We start from the raw sequence: 14,857 nt of genomic DNA on the forward strand, positions 1-14,857 counted from the left end.
TCTCAATGGCACTCCTGTACCATCCACTGGAGGACCCTCCACCTCCTTCTCCAAATTCTCCCTCAACTTCAAAATGACAATGCCTGTTGCCTACATGGGTGCAACCAGGTGGTGTTCCAGGGCCAACCAGGGATGATTATTCTGGGTCCAACAAAGGGGCTGCGGGCAGGAGAGGGAAGGGATGGTAGGCAAATGGGCCATGCTCTCTGATCTCCCTCCCCCACACCTCTGCCTCACCGCCAGCAGGGTCCAGCAGCTGCGTGAATCCCAGCTAATCCCATGTGGAGAGACTCATGTTCTCCTGATGCTGGGAAAGCAAGAGAGTTTTTCCCAGCACTGCGAAAAGTTTGCAACTTCCTCTCCAATAGGGAAACGGGCACCTCTGGGCGGCAGAGAAGCAGCCCGCTTGAATCCTGTTTCTCTCTGCCACCCGGAGCTGTGCCGGGAAAGACTCTCTTGCTCTCCCAGCAGTAGGAGAACGTGAGCCTCTCCACATGTCTTCCAGTACAGCAAAATGTAGCTCTGGTCCCCACCAGTCTTCATCTCATCTCCCGCCTGTATTCACCACAGATACTGGGCCTTCCCTGCTGGGGGTGAGGGCGGCGGGTGGTGGCAGCAAAAGGCAAGTGGGGTGGGGGGTTAAAGGTGACCGGCAGTGGCAGATAGGCGACTGGGCCCCAGAGCTTGCAGAGCCTCCCTCACCCAGGGAGATCAGGCAGGGCCACAGCGGAAGGCATGCAGCAATGGCTGGCCTGGCGAGTGGGCAAAAGCAGGCTGCAGGTGATGCCGCGCATGCACGATAAGGACTGACTGGGAGCAGAGGGGAGGGGCGAGCAGAGAGGGGCGGGGCCAGTCAGTGGTGCAATTTGCCATTTCTCCAAACTGTGCAGAATCATAACAACCGGTTCTATAGAATAGACAGAACCAGTACAATCCCACCCCTGGTTCCATCTCTCCATACTTTCCTATTTAATAAATGTGAGATGCCAAAAGCAAAAGAGAGGAACTAAAGGAAGAATCTTCCAGAAGTTCTATCTCCAACCATTTGGAAATAGTGAGAGATTTTGTCTTTACTTAAGTGAAGACCAGAGGCTAATATCTAATATCTTGTCTAATATCCATTTTTACCTCCATTTTCCATGGACGGAGAGTCCTAACACATTTCCTTTGGCAATCTTGTTTTTTTCCTGCTCAGTCCTTTCCTCAGTCTGAATGTGTGGAAAGTTGTCATCCTGGATTTGTCAAGAGGGCTCGAGAAGAAGAGCCAGTTTGCTGTTACAACTGTGTTCCTTGTCCGGAGGGGACCTTCTCCATTCAGAAAGGTGGGTGACACCAGAGGAAAATGGGAGGCCTGGTGGAACTGGATCCATCCAGAGCATTGTCATGAAAGTGTGAATTAAAACACACTTTTAAGCTGAATTAGTTTCTGGTTTATTTCCGAAATGCCCCATTTCTTATCTAAACAGAAGAGCAAAAAGATTGTGAAGGAAGGGCTGGATAGAGAGAGGTAGCAGTGGAAGATTGGGCAAGCTGCCAGAGAAAATATTTCTTCTTTTTAGCTTGGATGTGTCCTTCCTTCCACATTTACTTCTCTAGGAACACCTGAGTTCCTTGAAACACGAGGAATTGTTTTAGGTCCATCTCCTCAAAGGAGGATTGCAATGCAGTCTACATGGGTTCCCTTTGAGGAACACTGAAAAGGTGTTGCTGATGTACGAGATACACAATGTGGTGGCATGGATAGTTATGCCTGTATGTGTCTGCACCCGTATCACCACTGCTCCAATGGCCATTCCAAATTATTTGCAACAGTCACTTGATATGCCAGCCACCTCTGAAGCAAGTATGACAAGAATTGCCATCTTGCACGTAAGTTTCTCTAGAAAGCTTAATTGATTCATTATTTTCCTCTGGTAATGGAGGTTCCTATCAATATTTGTGAACATTACAAAGGAAATCTTTCAAGTCCAAAGCTTCCCTCAATTTCATAGCCTATCAAAAATATATTGTAGCTATCTTTTTTAAAAAAGTGATACAATTATTTTTTGACTCTGGAGATATTAAGAAATCCATCCCAAAAAATGGTTTCCCTCCTGCTTTGCTTTTTGTCATCTTCTCTCTTCATTGGTCAACCAAGGAAAGCCACCTGCCTTCTCCGACAAACGGTTTTCAGCATCATCTTCTCAGTTGCCGTTTCTTCTCTCTTGGCCAAAACCATCATGGTGGTGCTGGCTTTTCTGGCCACAAAACCAGGAAACCGAGCGAAGAGATGGTTGGGGAAGCATTTGGCCAACTCCATCATCCTGTCTTGTTCTGCTATCCAAGTGATCATCTGCTCCATCTGGCTGGGAGTTTCTCCCCCCTTCCCTGACTCAGACCTCCTCTCCCAGCCTGGAGAGATCATCCTGCAATGCAACGAAGGGGCGGTTGTCATGTTCTACGTCACCCTCAGCTACATGGGCTTCCTGGCTGCCGTCTGCTTCATGGTGGCTTTCCTGGCCAGGAATCTGCCTGGGGCCTTCAACGAAGCCAAGCTGATCACCTTCAGCATGCTGGTCTTCTGCAGTGTCTGGGTGACTTTTGTGCCCACCTACCTGAGCATCAAAGGGAAACACATGGTGGCTGTGCAGGTCTTCTCCATCCTGGCCTCCAGTGCTGGTCTGCTGGTCTGCATCTTCGTCCCCAAGTGCTACATTATCCTTCTGAGGCCAGAGCTGAACACAAAGGAGAATCTCACAGCCAGAACAAATGTAAAAACATGAGATATAACATCATCATGATAGTGGAAGAATTGTTCATGTTTCCTTTATTTGATTTCCATATAGATAATATGCAGGAGACAAAGAAAATGATATTTGTATGTTACAAAATGGGGAATCATTGAATGACTGGAATTCTTGCAGTTCCCTCCCATCTCAATAAATATTGCTAAAGAGACGACTGTAAAATTCAGAGGAATTCAGCTGTTCAGCAACAGCTACTGAACATGATACCTTATAAAAAAGGATTGATGCACTTGTTCCCACTGACAGGAGCTAAACATGTGGGTGGGTGGTGAGAAAATGTATAGGAAAAGTGGTCAGGATGAAGCTGTGGGAACCAAACACCAGCCTAGTTGCCTGATCCTCTCCCTAAAAATGCCGGAATGATGATGTGTTTGAGTGGCTCCCAACTGAGGAGGGAAATTTTCATCCCTCTTATATGAGTCTTTCTTGATTTCCTGATAAAACCTCCTTTGCAGAAAGAATTCAGCAGAACAGCTGTCTGGTATTTCAGTTTGGGATTGTATGTACTTCACAGCAAAAAAAAGTAAATAAAAAAGTTAAGTTTGTAAAGAAATTTCCATTGTATATTTTTTTCCTTTCAACAACCAGAGAAATAAAATAGCCATTTTCAAGCCCTTTAATTTTCCACTCTACAATTTGTACATGAAGCATGTCAGCCTCAAGATCTCTTTGGGTACCCTAACTGCTATCTATCTCATTTATTTCTCCCATATCTTCTCTACTGCTAGGCTTACTTCTTTCGGCTGTCATTAGCAACGGGGGGAGGGGTATTTGTGGGAGGGAAGAGAGCTGGAGGTGTTTTGCATTCCTTTACTGTGGGCAGAAAAAGGAGGGGGTGTATGATTTCTTCTTTTCAACTTTCCATTTCCTTGCTAGCCTCTATCCCTTTTTGCGCAGCTGCGAGGTCTTATCAAAATATGTCAAGGTCAACGGACAGAGGCCTCATCACCACCTGAAGATGCCCACATGATCATATTCAGAACTTTTAATTGGAAGAGACTTCTGGAATTTGGGGGGGTGGGAACAATTCCATTTCTTTGTATGTGTGATCTGCGTGCCAAATTCTCAGTTTTGGAATTCCATTTGTAGCTTCCTTTTCATTCTCCAGTAAAAGAATAACTTTGCTCTGATCCATGGAGTCTGGGTATTTCTTTCTTGGATTTTGAAAGGAGCACACATTGACATTATTCCGAAACTCACCATCAGCCCACCCGGAGAAAACACCAATTTTTCTTCCAAGGGGGTTTCACATCATGTCATCTCCAGCCGGTGATGAAGATGACCAGGAAAGCGGTGGGGGGGCAGCCAATGCTGTTACCAGAGATGCCAGCCGCCAACTTGTTAGCTGACCTTACTCTGGAAGAAACTCCAGCTGAGATGCCCAGATGGTCGTTAGGAGTTGGATGGAGAGATCCGGAAGACCCCCCCGCTCCTGGAATCACTGTAAGTCAAAGAGGTGCGAGGGAACTGCTGTGGCAAGAGGGGGAGGAGACGGAATGCAGGCTGGATCAAGCTGGGAAAAGCTTTAAGGATGCTTCTGAGAAACCCGGCAGGGCTCCAATATATGAGGGGGAAAGGGGAGCGAGTTCAGCCTGGGGAAGTCAGGCTGCCGCCACCCCCTTAGCCCAGCCCACGCCAGCGCAACAACCAGCCGCCGCCTGGGGAGCCCCAGCAGTGGGGGTAATGCCTAGAAGATGCCACCTGCCCTCCTTAGATGTGAAGTTTGGAGGAAATCCCAAGGATTTGGGGGTTTTCCTGGTACAGATTGGAAGCTATATGGCAGAATATGAAAGGGAGTTCACCTCTGAGGCAGCCAAAGTAAGATGTGTTACCAGGACCCTGGAGGGGTTGGCAGCAGACTAGGTGGTGACTTTGTATAATGATAACTCCCCCCAACTGCGAAGCCTCGATGTTTTCATGACTGCTTTGAGGAGGAGGTTTGAAGACCCTCTGGCGGATAGAAGGGCCAGGATCAGAATGAAAACCATAACTCAAGGGGGGAGATCAGTTGCTGACTACACCCAAGAGTTCAGACAGCTGGCATACCGCATCCGAGGCTGGTCCCAGGAGGCCCTAATAGAAGCCTACAAAGATGGCCTAAATGAAGAGGTATACCACATGTGCATCTCCAGAAGGGATCCACATGACTTGCAGTTGTGGTACTTGCTAGCGGAAGAAGTGGAAATAGATCTAGCCCGAAGCAGACGCAGAGGAGGCCCCGCATGGAGCAACCTGCTCCCTCCCCGGCTCCGAGAGACCCCTAAACCCCGAAAGGGAGGGATGACGGCAAGGGCCAAATCCACTGCCTGTTTTCGTTGTGGGAAGGAGGGCCACCGGATTGCGGATTGTTGAGTCAAACCAGATCCAATGAAAGGACGGGGCCGAGGAAGGAAGCCCGAAACCTCCCCAACCAGGCCTCGTGAAACCAGGCTAAAGATAGGGGAGGCTGTAGAGGTCGCTCCCCCAGCGAAAAAAGAGCTGGGACCTCCGACTCCTCCCGACGAGAGTGAGACCGACTCGGAAGACGACATCCCGGTAAGTCCTAACCGGGGGGCCCTTACCATCCCAATTAAGTTAAGGGTGCCCACCTCGGGTACCAAGGGGGAAATGCTGGCCTTATTGGACTCGGGGTGCACGAGGTGCCTAATTAGCATGAAAGTAGTTAAGGGCATGGGCATCGGACTGAGAAATTTGACAACGCCCATATCCTTTTGCCAATTGGATGGGTCTGAGGTGGGAGGTTGCCCTGCACGTTTTATAACGGAACCCCTAGAGATGACCATGGGAACCCACAGCGAGACCCTGTGTTTTATTGTGGCTCCCGGGATGGAACAGTCCCTAATCTTGGGATTGCCCTGGCTTCGGAAATGGAATCCCCAAGTGAACTGGAGAGAGGGGTGGATACGGATTCGTACCGACCGACTTCCGGAAGGGGAGGAGCAAACCCCCCTTGGGAACTGGGGAGAATCCCCATCCGAAGCCCCAAACCCCTACTGAGATAGCTTCCGCAGGGGCCGAGCACATAGAAGGGGAGGAGAAAATCCCAAAAGAGAACTGGGACCTAAGAGAGGTGTTTAGCGAAGAGGCCTCCAATGAGCTCCCTCCCCATCGGTCAACCGATTGCAGCATTGAATTTCTACTGGGGGTGACACTCCCGAAGCCAAAGATGTATTCGATGACCCCAAGGGAGTTGGAGAAATTGAGATCGTTTATCGACAAGAACTTGAAACGAGGTTTCATCCAACCTGCCAGACCTCGAGTGGTGGCCCCTGTGATGTTCCGCGAGAAGAAAGATGGTTCCAAGCGCTTGGTGGTGGACTATCGAAACTTGAACACGGTGTCTGTGGAGAACGTGTACCCCCTTCCTCTAATGAAGGACATGTTAGCCCACCTGGCCAAGGGAAAGATCTTCACGAAAATGGACTTGAGGGAGGCTTACTACCGAATCCGAATTAAAGAAGGGGACGAGTGGAAAACTGCATTCAACTGCCCGATGGGTTGCTTCTAGTTCAATGTTCTCCCGTTTGGCCTACAGGGGGCACCAGCCGTTTTCATGCAAATGATCAACCAGGTGCTCCACGAACATTTATACAAGGGGGTTTTGGTCTACCTGTACAATATCCTTATCTACACGGAGACAAGAGGCGAACATGTGAAACTGGTACGCTCCATGCTGCACAAACTGCGTGCTGCCAAATTGTACGCCAAATTGTCCAAATGTGAGTTCCACCAAGAAAAAATCAACTACCTGGGATATCGTATCTCACCCGAGGGTCTTGAGATGGACCCAGAGAAGGTACGAGCCGTATTGGATTGGGCCCCACCGAGAACCCGAAAACAACTTCAAAGTTTCCTTGGATTTGCCAACTTTTACCGGCAATTCATCCCATGTTTTGCTAAAATAGCCATGCCTATCACCAACCTCCTAAAAATGAAGGGGGAAGCGAAGCCAAAGCCCAGCCAGCCGTTGAGTTGGTCCATGGAGTGCCAAACCGCTTTTGAGAAGCTAAAAAGACTATTTGCTGCAGAACCAGTGCTAAAGCATCCAGACATGGATGTCCCCTTCGTGATCCAAGCTGATGCGAGTGATGTGGCTGTAGGAGTGGTCTTACTTCAGTTAAACGAGAAGGGGACACTACAACCGTGTGCCTACACCTCCCGTAAATTATCTGACACTGAACGTAGATGGGCCATCTGGGAGAAAGAAGCTTTTGCAGTCTGTTGGGCCCTAATGACTTGGAGGCATTTTCTGGAAGGCGCAAGGTACCCATTTGAGGTATGGACTGATCACAAAAATCTGGAGGCTTTAAAAACGCCTCGGAAATTATCTCCTAAGCAAGTTAGGTGGGCCCAGTACTTCAAGCGATTCAATTTCTTCCTGAAATACATCCCAGGAGGAAAGAATTTTATGGCTGATGCTTTATCTAGAATGCCTCAATACAACAGTGTTCGAAAAGAAGTGATAAGTCCGATTGTGCCCACCACACAGCTGGCTGCACCAGTGGTCACCAGAGCGCAGAAGAAGAAACAAGAGGCAGATCTGCCCAATGACTTGATCGAACAATTTAAAGAAGCTCTGAAAACAGATGAGTGGTTCCAGGCAAATGTGAATAACTGCACTGTTAGAGATGGGTTAGCCTGGATGGGTGCGAAGCTGTATGTACCAAAAACACTGAGGAGCCAAGTGTTACAACAGACTCATGACTCCAAGGCAGCAGGTCATTTTGGCTTCGTGAAGACCTTACACCTGGTGAAACGGCAGTTCTGGTGGCCCTCTTTGAAAAAAGACATTGAAACTTATGAAGCAAGCTGCCCAGTTTGCGCCTCAGCCAAGAGACCTCCTGATAAGCCGCCAGGTCTGTTGCAGATTGTGGCCAGACCAACTGCCCCTTGGAAGTAAATCTCTATGGACTTTATAGTAGATTTACCTGAGAGTGCTGGGCACACAGTCATCTGGGTGGTGACCGATTTGTTTTCCAAGCAAGCACACTTCATTCCTTGCTCCAAGATTCCCTCGGCGAAGTCGTTAGCCAAACTGTTCATTATACATGTCTACAGACTGCATGGTGTCCCTGAACGTGTGATAGCAGATCGAGGGGTTCAATTTACTTCGAACTTCTGGAGGGAATTTTTGAAGTTAATAGGCTCCACCCAGGGTTTAAGCTCCGTCCACCACCCCCAAACTAATGGGGCCTGTGAGAGAACAAACGGGGTGTTAGAGCAATATCTCCGGTGTTACATAAATTATCAGCAAGACAACTGGGTGGATCTACTACCTTTTGCAGAGGTGGCATATAACAATTCTGTCCACAGCAGTACTGGTTTTACCCCCTTCAAAGTGGCCACGGGGCAAGATTTTGTACCCATACCTGAACTCCCTCGTGAGAAACCCAATATCCAGTCATTGGATGACTGGATATCTCAACTTCAACTCAATTGGCCAGTCGCTCATAAAGCTCTGGACGAGGCGCATCAATCCCATAAGAAGTTTGCGGACAAGAAGAGAGCCCCACAAAAGTCGTATCAAGTAGGCGACAAAGTATTCCTCTCGACCAAATATCTGCAAACCACTCAGAAATCAAAAAAGTTAGGTCCTAAGTACGTGGGGCCTTTCCCTATTGAGCAAATTGTAAATCCTGTGACGGTTCAATTGACTCTACCAAAAACTCTTCGCCGCATTCATCCTGTTTTCCATGTTAGCCTGCTAAAACCCGAACATACCTGTACATTGAGACCGACCCAGACTGATCCCCCCGTCCCATTGTTGATTGAGGGTGAACAACACTTCGAGATTAAAGAGATTTTGGACTCTCGGAAATGGAGGGGTCATCTACAATATCTTGTAGCCTGGAAACATTTTCCCCCATCCCATGCTGATTGGGTGAACGAAAAAGACGTTAGGGCCCCTGAACTGCTAAAGAAATTTTATACTAAGTATCCTGATAAACCATAAGAATGTATGCAATGCTTAACGTATCTTTGTATTCTCTCTTACAGGGACTAATGTCCTTTTTCTAGGGGGGTCCGAATGTCAGCCTCAAGATCTCTTCGGGTACCCTAACTGCTATCTATCTTATTTATTTCTCCCATATCTTCTCTATTGCTAGGCTTACTTCTTTCGGCTGTCATTAGCAACGGGGGGAGGGGTAATTGTGGGGGGGAAGAGAGCTGGAGGTGTTTTGCATTCCTTTACTGTGAGCAGAAAAAGGAGGGGGTGTATGATTTCTTCTTTTCAACTTTCCATTTCCTTGCTAGCTTCTATCCCTTTTTGCGCAGCTGCGAAGTCTTATCAAAATATGTCAAGGTCAACGGACAGAGGCCTCATCACCACCTGAAGATGCCCACATGACCATATTCAGAACTTTTAATTGGAAGAGACTTCTGGATTTTGAGGGGTGGGAACAATTCCATTTCTTTGTATGTGTGATCTGCGCGCCAAATTCTCAGTTTCGGAATTCCATTTGTAGCTTCCTTTTCATTCTCCAGTAAAAGAATAACTTTGCTCTGATCCATGGAGTCTGGGTATTTCTTTCTTGGATTTTGAAAGGAGCACACACTGACAGCCTCTCCCATAAAAAAAATATATGGTGAAATGTAAATTTCAGAAAGCTATACTGGCTGGGATGCCACTGGATTAACAAGGACCATGCTAGATGTTGGAGTTCCTGGATATCTGGTGAAAAATGGGACTCAGGACAGTTTGCTCAGCAACCAGGACCATCAGCTGCAGAACTACTGGAAGAAAAAGTGTTTACCCATCACAAATATACAGTGATTGAAAACAAAAAAATAAGAGCAAGCCCAACAAAAAGAGGATATTTGAAATGAATGCACATGTTCTGGAAAGAACAACACCCAGAATCAGAAATAAAAGTACAGAGGCTAGCAGATCAGTATTATGTCAATTCAAAATACTAAATAAAGTATTCAAAGAAACAGTATTGGAAGAACTGCCAAAGTTCACCAGAGCAAAGAAACCTAGGCCTTGCCAGAAGTAATTCAGAATATAGAGGCAAACCAGGGAAAGTTGTAGTAGAAGAATCCAACAGAGACATACAATTGTTTTCATTTAGAAACTAGGCACCCACTCCTCTCTCACAAAAAGATTACAAAACCCCGTAACAAAAGAAGTAAAAGAACTGAAACAAAGAATAACTGAGCATCTAGAACAGCACAAAAACAACAGAATAAGGCTGCCTGCATTGAAGCTTTTTTCTAAAGAAACAGCTAGCACAAGCAAATACTACAATATCAAGCATAAGCACCAAGTCACCGAATGAAACAAATCAAATAATGTGCAGCACAGCTGCAGTTGTAACTGAATACCTGGGATGCAAAATCAACAGAGAAGAAAAAAAATCTAAACAGTGCACCACTAAAATAAAACATGGGATTGGAAAATAAGATTAACAAATTGAGATCATATACAAGCAAGTTCAAATAGATGAAAGAAAAGAATCTGAAGTACAAGAAGACCAAAGAATACCTAATCAAGAAATATCACTTAGAAACAAAAAAGTTCAAGGAAGCATTGAAAATAATAAAGCAGCAAATAATACCAGTAGCCAAAAAGATTAGCAGATATGAAGCTTAAATTGCAAATTATAGGCAGAACCTCCAATTTCAATCCAATCAGAAAATTCTATCAATCCATCAATGGAGAACCTCCAGTGAATCAGTCATTACCTGATAAGGAAGAAACAGTGCAGTTCTGCACGCAGATATGGGTTAACCCAAACAAATATAACAAGAATGCAGCTTGGTTAAAAGGCCATAAAAAGTGATCACATGACGTCTGGACATAGCAACTGTCACAAATATGAACCAGTTGCCAAGCCTCTGAATTTTGATCACCTGGCCATGGGGATGGTGCAATGGTCATAGGTGTGAAAAAGAGTCACTTTTTTCAGGGTCGTTGTAACTTCAAACAGTCACTAAATGAACTAAATGTAAGTCAAGAACTATCTGTTTCTGTCATAATGTATTAAAACAAAGAAGAGAGAAAAAATGGATATACAATTTCAAAGAGCTTTTTTGTATTCTTCATGGGGGAGAATATACAGACATGTCAGAATAATCATGATTTAACTTACACTTTTGCTTTTCAGATATGGGCGATTGCTTTCAGTGTCCAGATGTTCATTACCCAAACAAAGACCGTGAGTCAGGCCTTCCTAAACCCATCAGTTACCTATCTTATGAAGGCAATTTGGGGGCCACAGTGGCCACAGTGACCCTTGTGCTCTCCTTCACCACAATCTGCATCCTAGGAATTTTCCTGAAGTACCACAACACTCCCATTGTCAAAGCGAACAATTGCAGCCTCTCCTACATTCTCCTCAGCTCCCTTCTCCTCTCCTTCCTTTGTTCCCTACTTTTCATTGGCCGACCCATGAAGGTAACCTGTCTCCTTGCCTTTGGCATCATCTTTTCAGCCTCTGCATGCCCCATTTTCTGCCTCTGCGCACCCCATTTTTCACCTGTTCTGATCCCCACCACCTGAAACAGACCAAAAATGGGGTGTGTGTAGGCTGAAAATAGGGCACACAGAGGCTGAAAACAGGATGCAAAGGTCAAAAATCGGGTGCGCAGAGGCGGCAATAGGTGATGGCAATCCCTCAAGTCTGAAGCAGCTGATCATTAGAGGCAGATCCAACTGACAATCAGCTGCTTTTGCTAATCAGGCTGCGCTGAAGCTAATCTGGGTTTGCTGCAAGGAGGCAAATTGCTCAGAAGCAGAGGCAGAATTTTTCTTGATTTCCTCCCCAAAAACTAGGCGTGTCTTATACTTTGGAGTATTTTATACTCTGAAAAATATGGAATATATCAATGGCTGAAATTAGACTGGTATTTGGGGAAAAGGTTTATTTTTCCTTTTTTTTTTCTTGGAAAGATTTGAAATTGCTAGCATTGAAGAAATACTTAGTGAAGATGGTGGAATGTGTGGAGATGTCTATATTAACTCCTTTGATTAGAGAAAAAATGTACACTTATAGTTGATCAGAAACCAATTATAAACCTTTTTTTTAATAAAGTATAAATAAATGCACATGATTTCTGGTTTTGATGATTAGGAAAAAAATCCTGGATGGTAGAAAAAGTGAGAGTTTTTTGTAATTGTAGATTAATTGAATTAAATTAAATTCTTTATTGTCATTGTACATATATACACAATATACATACAATGAAATTCACATAACACCCAGAGACCAGATTCAACATGCACACACACATGTCAATCCCCAAACACCTTCCCACCCACCAAAATTCCCTGCCTCCTAAAAGCACACAAGCATCCACACAACCGAACAAGTAATAATGTCCAACAGCTCACAGATGGTGGTCCTTAAGTTCATTGTTAGGTACAATTATAGCTCTGGGATAAAAATTATTCAGAAAACATGTGGTCTGAGTTTTAATTGTTCTGTATCTTCTGCCAGAAGAACAGTTCATAAAGATTGTAAGCAGGATGGGAAGAGTCTCTGAGAATATCGTGCAACTTCTTTAAGCAGCGAGATGTGAAGATGTCATCCAGGGATGGTAGCTGAAGCCCAGTGTTATTCTGGGCAGTTTTAATGATTCTCTGTAGAGCTTGTTTGTCTACAAGAATGGTGTATGTCAGCACACTCTCAATGGTGCTGCAGTAGTAGGACAGAAGTAGATGCTGAGATAGATTTATCTCCCTGAGCATTCTCAGGAAGTACAGCCTCTTCTGTGCCTTCTTTACAAGCATGTTAGCATTTATAGTCCATGAGAGGTCCTCTGAGATATAAGTGCCCCAAAATTTAAAACTACCAACCCTTTCCACCTCCTCGCCATTTATGTACAATGGTAAATGTACATCTCTCTTCCTCTTGAAATCAATTATAAATTATTTAGGGTTTTTTATGTTAAGAGTAAGATTATTTTCTTTACGCTACAGTGTCAGCCCTTGTACTTCCTTTCTATAAGCAGACTCATTGTTCTTATTAATGAGCCCCACCACTGTTGTGTCATCCACGAATTTAATAATTGTGTTGGTGTTATACAATGGGGTGCAGTCATGTTGTTCAAAGAATAAAGGAAGGGGCTTAGCACACAACCCTGGGGGGCTCCTGTGCTTAGTATCAGAGTAGAAGAATGGTGAGATCCCATCCTTACTGACTGTGGCCTATCTGTCAGAAAATCCTTTATCCATAAACAAATCTTCTGATTTATACCTAAATTAGACATTTTAAGAAACAACCTGTTGGGTAGAATGATGTTAAAGACAGAACTATAATCCACAAATAACAGCCTTGTGTAAGTTCTCTGTTGTTCCAAATGGTCAAAATTGGGAGTGTCCTATCAAATTCTGTACCTGTCAATAGTGGTGTCCCCCAAGGCAGTGTTCTAGGACCAACTCTCTTCATACTCTACATAAATGACCTCTGTGATCATATTAAGAGCAACTGCGTTCTTTTCGCTGATGATGTAAAGCTGTTCAATACCACAGACAATACTGCTACCCTTCAAAAAGATCTTGACTGTGTATCAGAATGGTCAAACAAATGGCAACTTCAAATCTCAACAAATAAATGCTCTGTCTTACATATTGGCAAAAAAAATCCGAAAATAAAATACAAGCTGAATAGTCAAGATCTTGTTGATGATCCAAGCTCTGTAAAGGACCTTGGAATACTCACCTCTAATGATCTATGTGCTAGTGCCCACTGCAACTACATAGCCAAAAAGGCATTAAGAGTTGTTAATGTTGGGTATATGAATACTCCAACTGGTTTGGGTTGAATAAATATGTAAACCTAGGATTAAGTGCTTTGTAGCTTTAAGCACAAGAAACTGCAATGTCATTGTGGGTGCGGTTGCAGGCAGCCATATAGGTAGAGGGGAAACGTAATAGCCCCGGCTTCTGGATGCAACTGTCTGAGTCCGGCTTCTGGATGCACCTGGTTACTGTTCCTGGTCTGCTGCCTGCTGTTTTTGGAACGTCTATCTGCTTACCTTGGAGGCTACTGTGCCAGATACCATTTCACCTGAACACAAGGACTGTTTGCCTAGTGAGCTGAGGATTCAGCATTGTCTTGGTGAGAAAGGTATCATAGAGAGAAGATTACAAGCAGATAAGGACATTGTATTTACTGTAAATGGACTTGATGACTGAATTGATAAACTGGATACTGACATATGGACTGAATGACTATTCTTAATCTCTGTATGAATTAAATACCTATTTAAACCACAAACAGTGTATTTTGTCTCAAGTGTGTGTATACTCATGGGCCCAGCCTCACTCTCATTTGGCTGCCTGGCTTGACTGCTGCTGCACACTCTGCTAGGGGTTTATCCCCAAACACTAACAGTTAACCTAATCTTACATAGCTTTTTCTCTGGTAATATCACACTACTAACTAGAGCATACAAAATATTTGCTAGACCAATACTTGAATACAGCTCATCAGTCTGGAACCCACATTACGTATCTGATATTAGCACAATTGAGAAAGTCCAGAAATATTTCACAAGAAGAGTTCTCCACTCCTCTGCTCGTTGTAGAATACCTTATGCCACCAGACTTGAAATTCTAGAACTAGAAAACCTTGAATTACGCCGTCTTCGGTCTGATTTAAGCATGGTATATAAAATCATACATTGCAATGTCCTACCTGTCAATGAATACTTCAGCTTCAACCATAACAACACAAGAGCACACAACAGATACAAACTCAAGGTTAACCGCACCAAGCTTGATTGCAGGAAATACGACTTTAGCAACAGAGTGGTCAATGTCTGGAATACTCTACCCGACTCTGTAGTTTCTTCCCCAAACCCCAAAAGCTTTAACCTTAGACTGTCTACTATTGACCTCACCCCTTTCCTAAGAGGTCTGTAGGGGGTGTGCATAAGCGCACCAACGTGCCTACCGTCCCTGTCCTATTGTTTCTTTTATTTTTCTTTTATTTTTCTTATATGTACTCATTTCATGTATTCATAATTATGTATACACTTTTACTTATCTCGTAAACAATTGACAAATAAATAAAAATAAAAAAATAAAAAAAATAAATGATTCAATACAATGTGGACAGCAATAG

General features: G+C 44.5%; 3 protein-coding genes across 3 annotated transcripts in view; 2 read left to right on the top strand and 1 right to left on the bottom strand.

Annotated features, from left to right (window-relative positions):
* LOC148123656 (vomeronasal type-2 receptor 26-like) overlaps positions 1-3,139 on the top strand; it is a 148,485-nt gene extending 145,346 nt beyond the window's left edge. The window contains exon 7 of the transcript XR_015740599.1: positions 2,935-3,139. The gene's annotated coding sequence lies outside the window, so the exon portion shown is untranslated. The remainder of the gene's footprint in view (positions 1-2,934) is intronic.
* Positions 1-14,857, bottom strand: part of LOC148123655 (vomeronasal type-2 receptor 26-like) — a 247,112-nt gene that overhangs the window by 149,791 nt on the left and 82,464 nt on the right. The gene's annotated exons all lie outside the window — the stretch shown is intronic.
* Positions 2,082-2,795, top strand: LOC148123661 (vomeronasal type-2 receptor 26-like). The gene has a single exon (XM_087919117.1). The coding sequence runs from the start codon at positions 2,082-2,084 to the stop codon at positions 2,760-2,762; it is 681 nt and encodes a 226-aa protein (XP_087775243.1). The 3' UTR covers positions 2,763-2,795.

The sequence above is a fragment of the Pseudonaja textilis genome, unplaced genomic scaffold (assembly GCF_049901715.1).
Source record: "Pseudonaja textilis isolate UNSWEBS1 unplaced genomic scaffold, rPseTex1.2 PTEXSCF26, whole genome shotgun sequence".
NCBI classification, from domain to species: Eukaryota; Metazoa; Chordata; class Lepidosauria; order Squamata; family Elapidae; genus Pseudonaja; species Pseudonaja textilis.

What these genes read in the sequence shown, in the direction of transcription:
- LOC148123661 (XM_087919117.1), top strand. Translation starts at nt 2,082, where the DNA reads ATGGTTTCCCTCCTGCTTTGCTTTTTGTCATCTTCTCTCTTCATTGGT.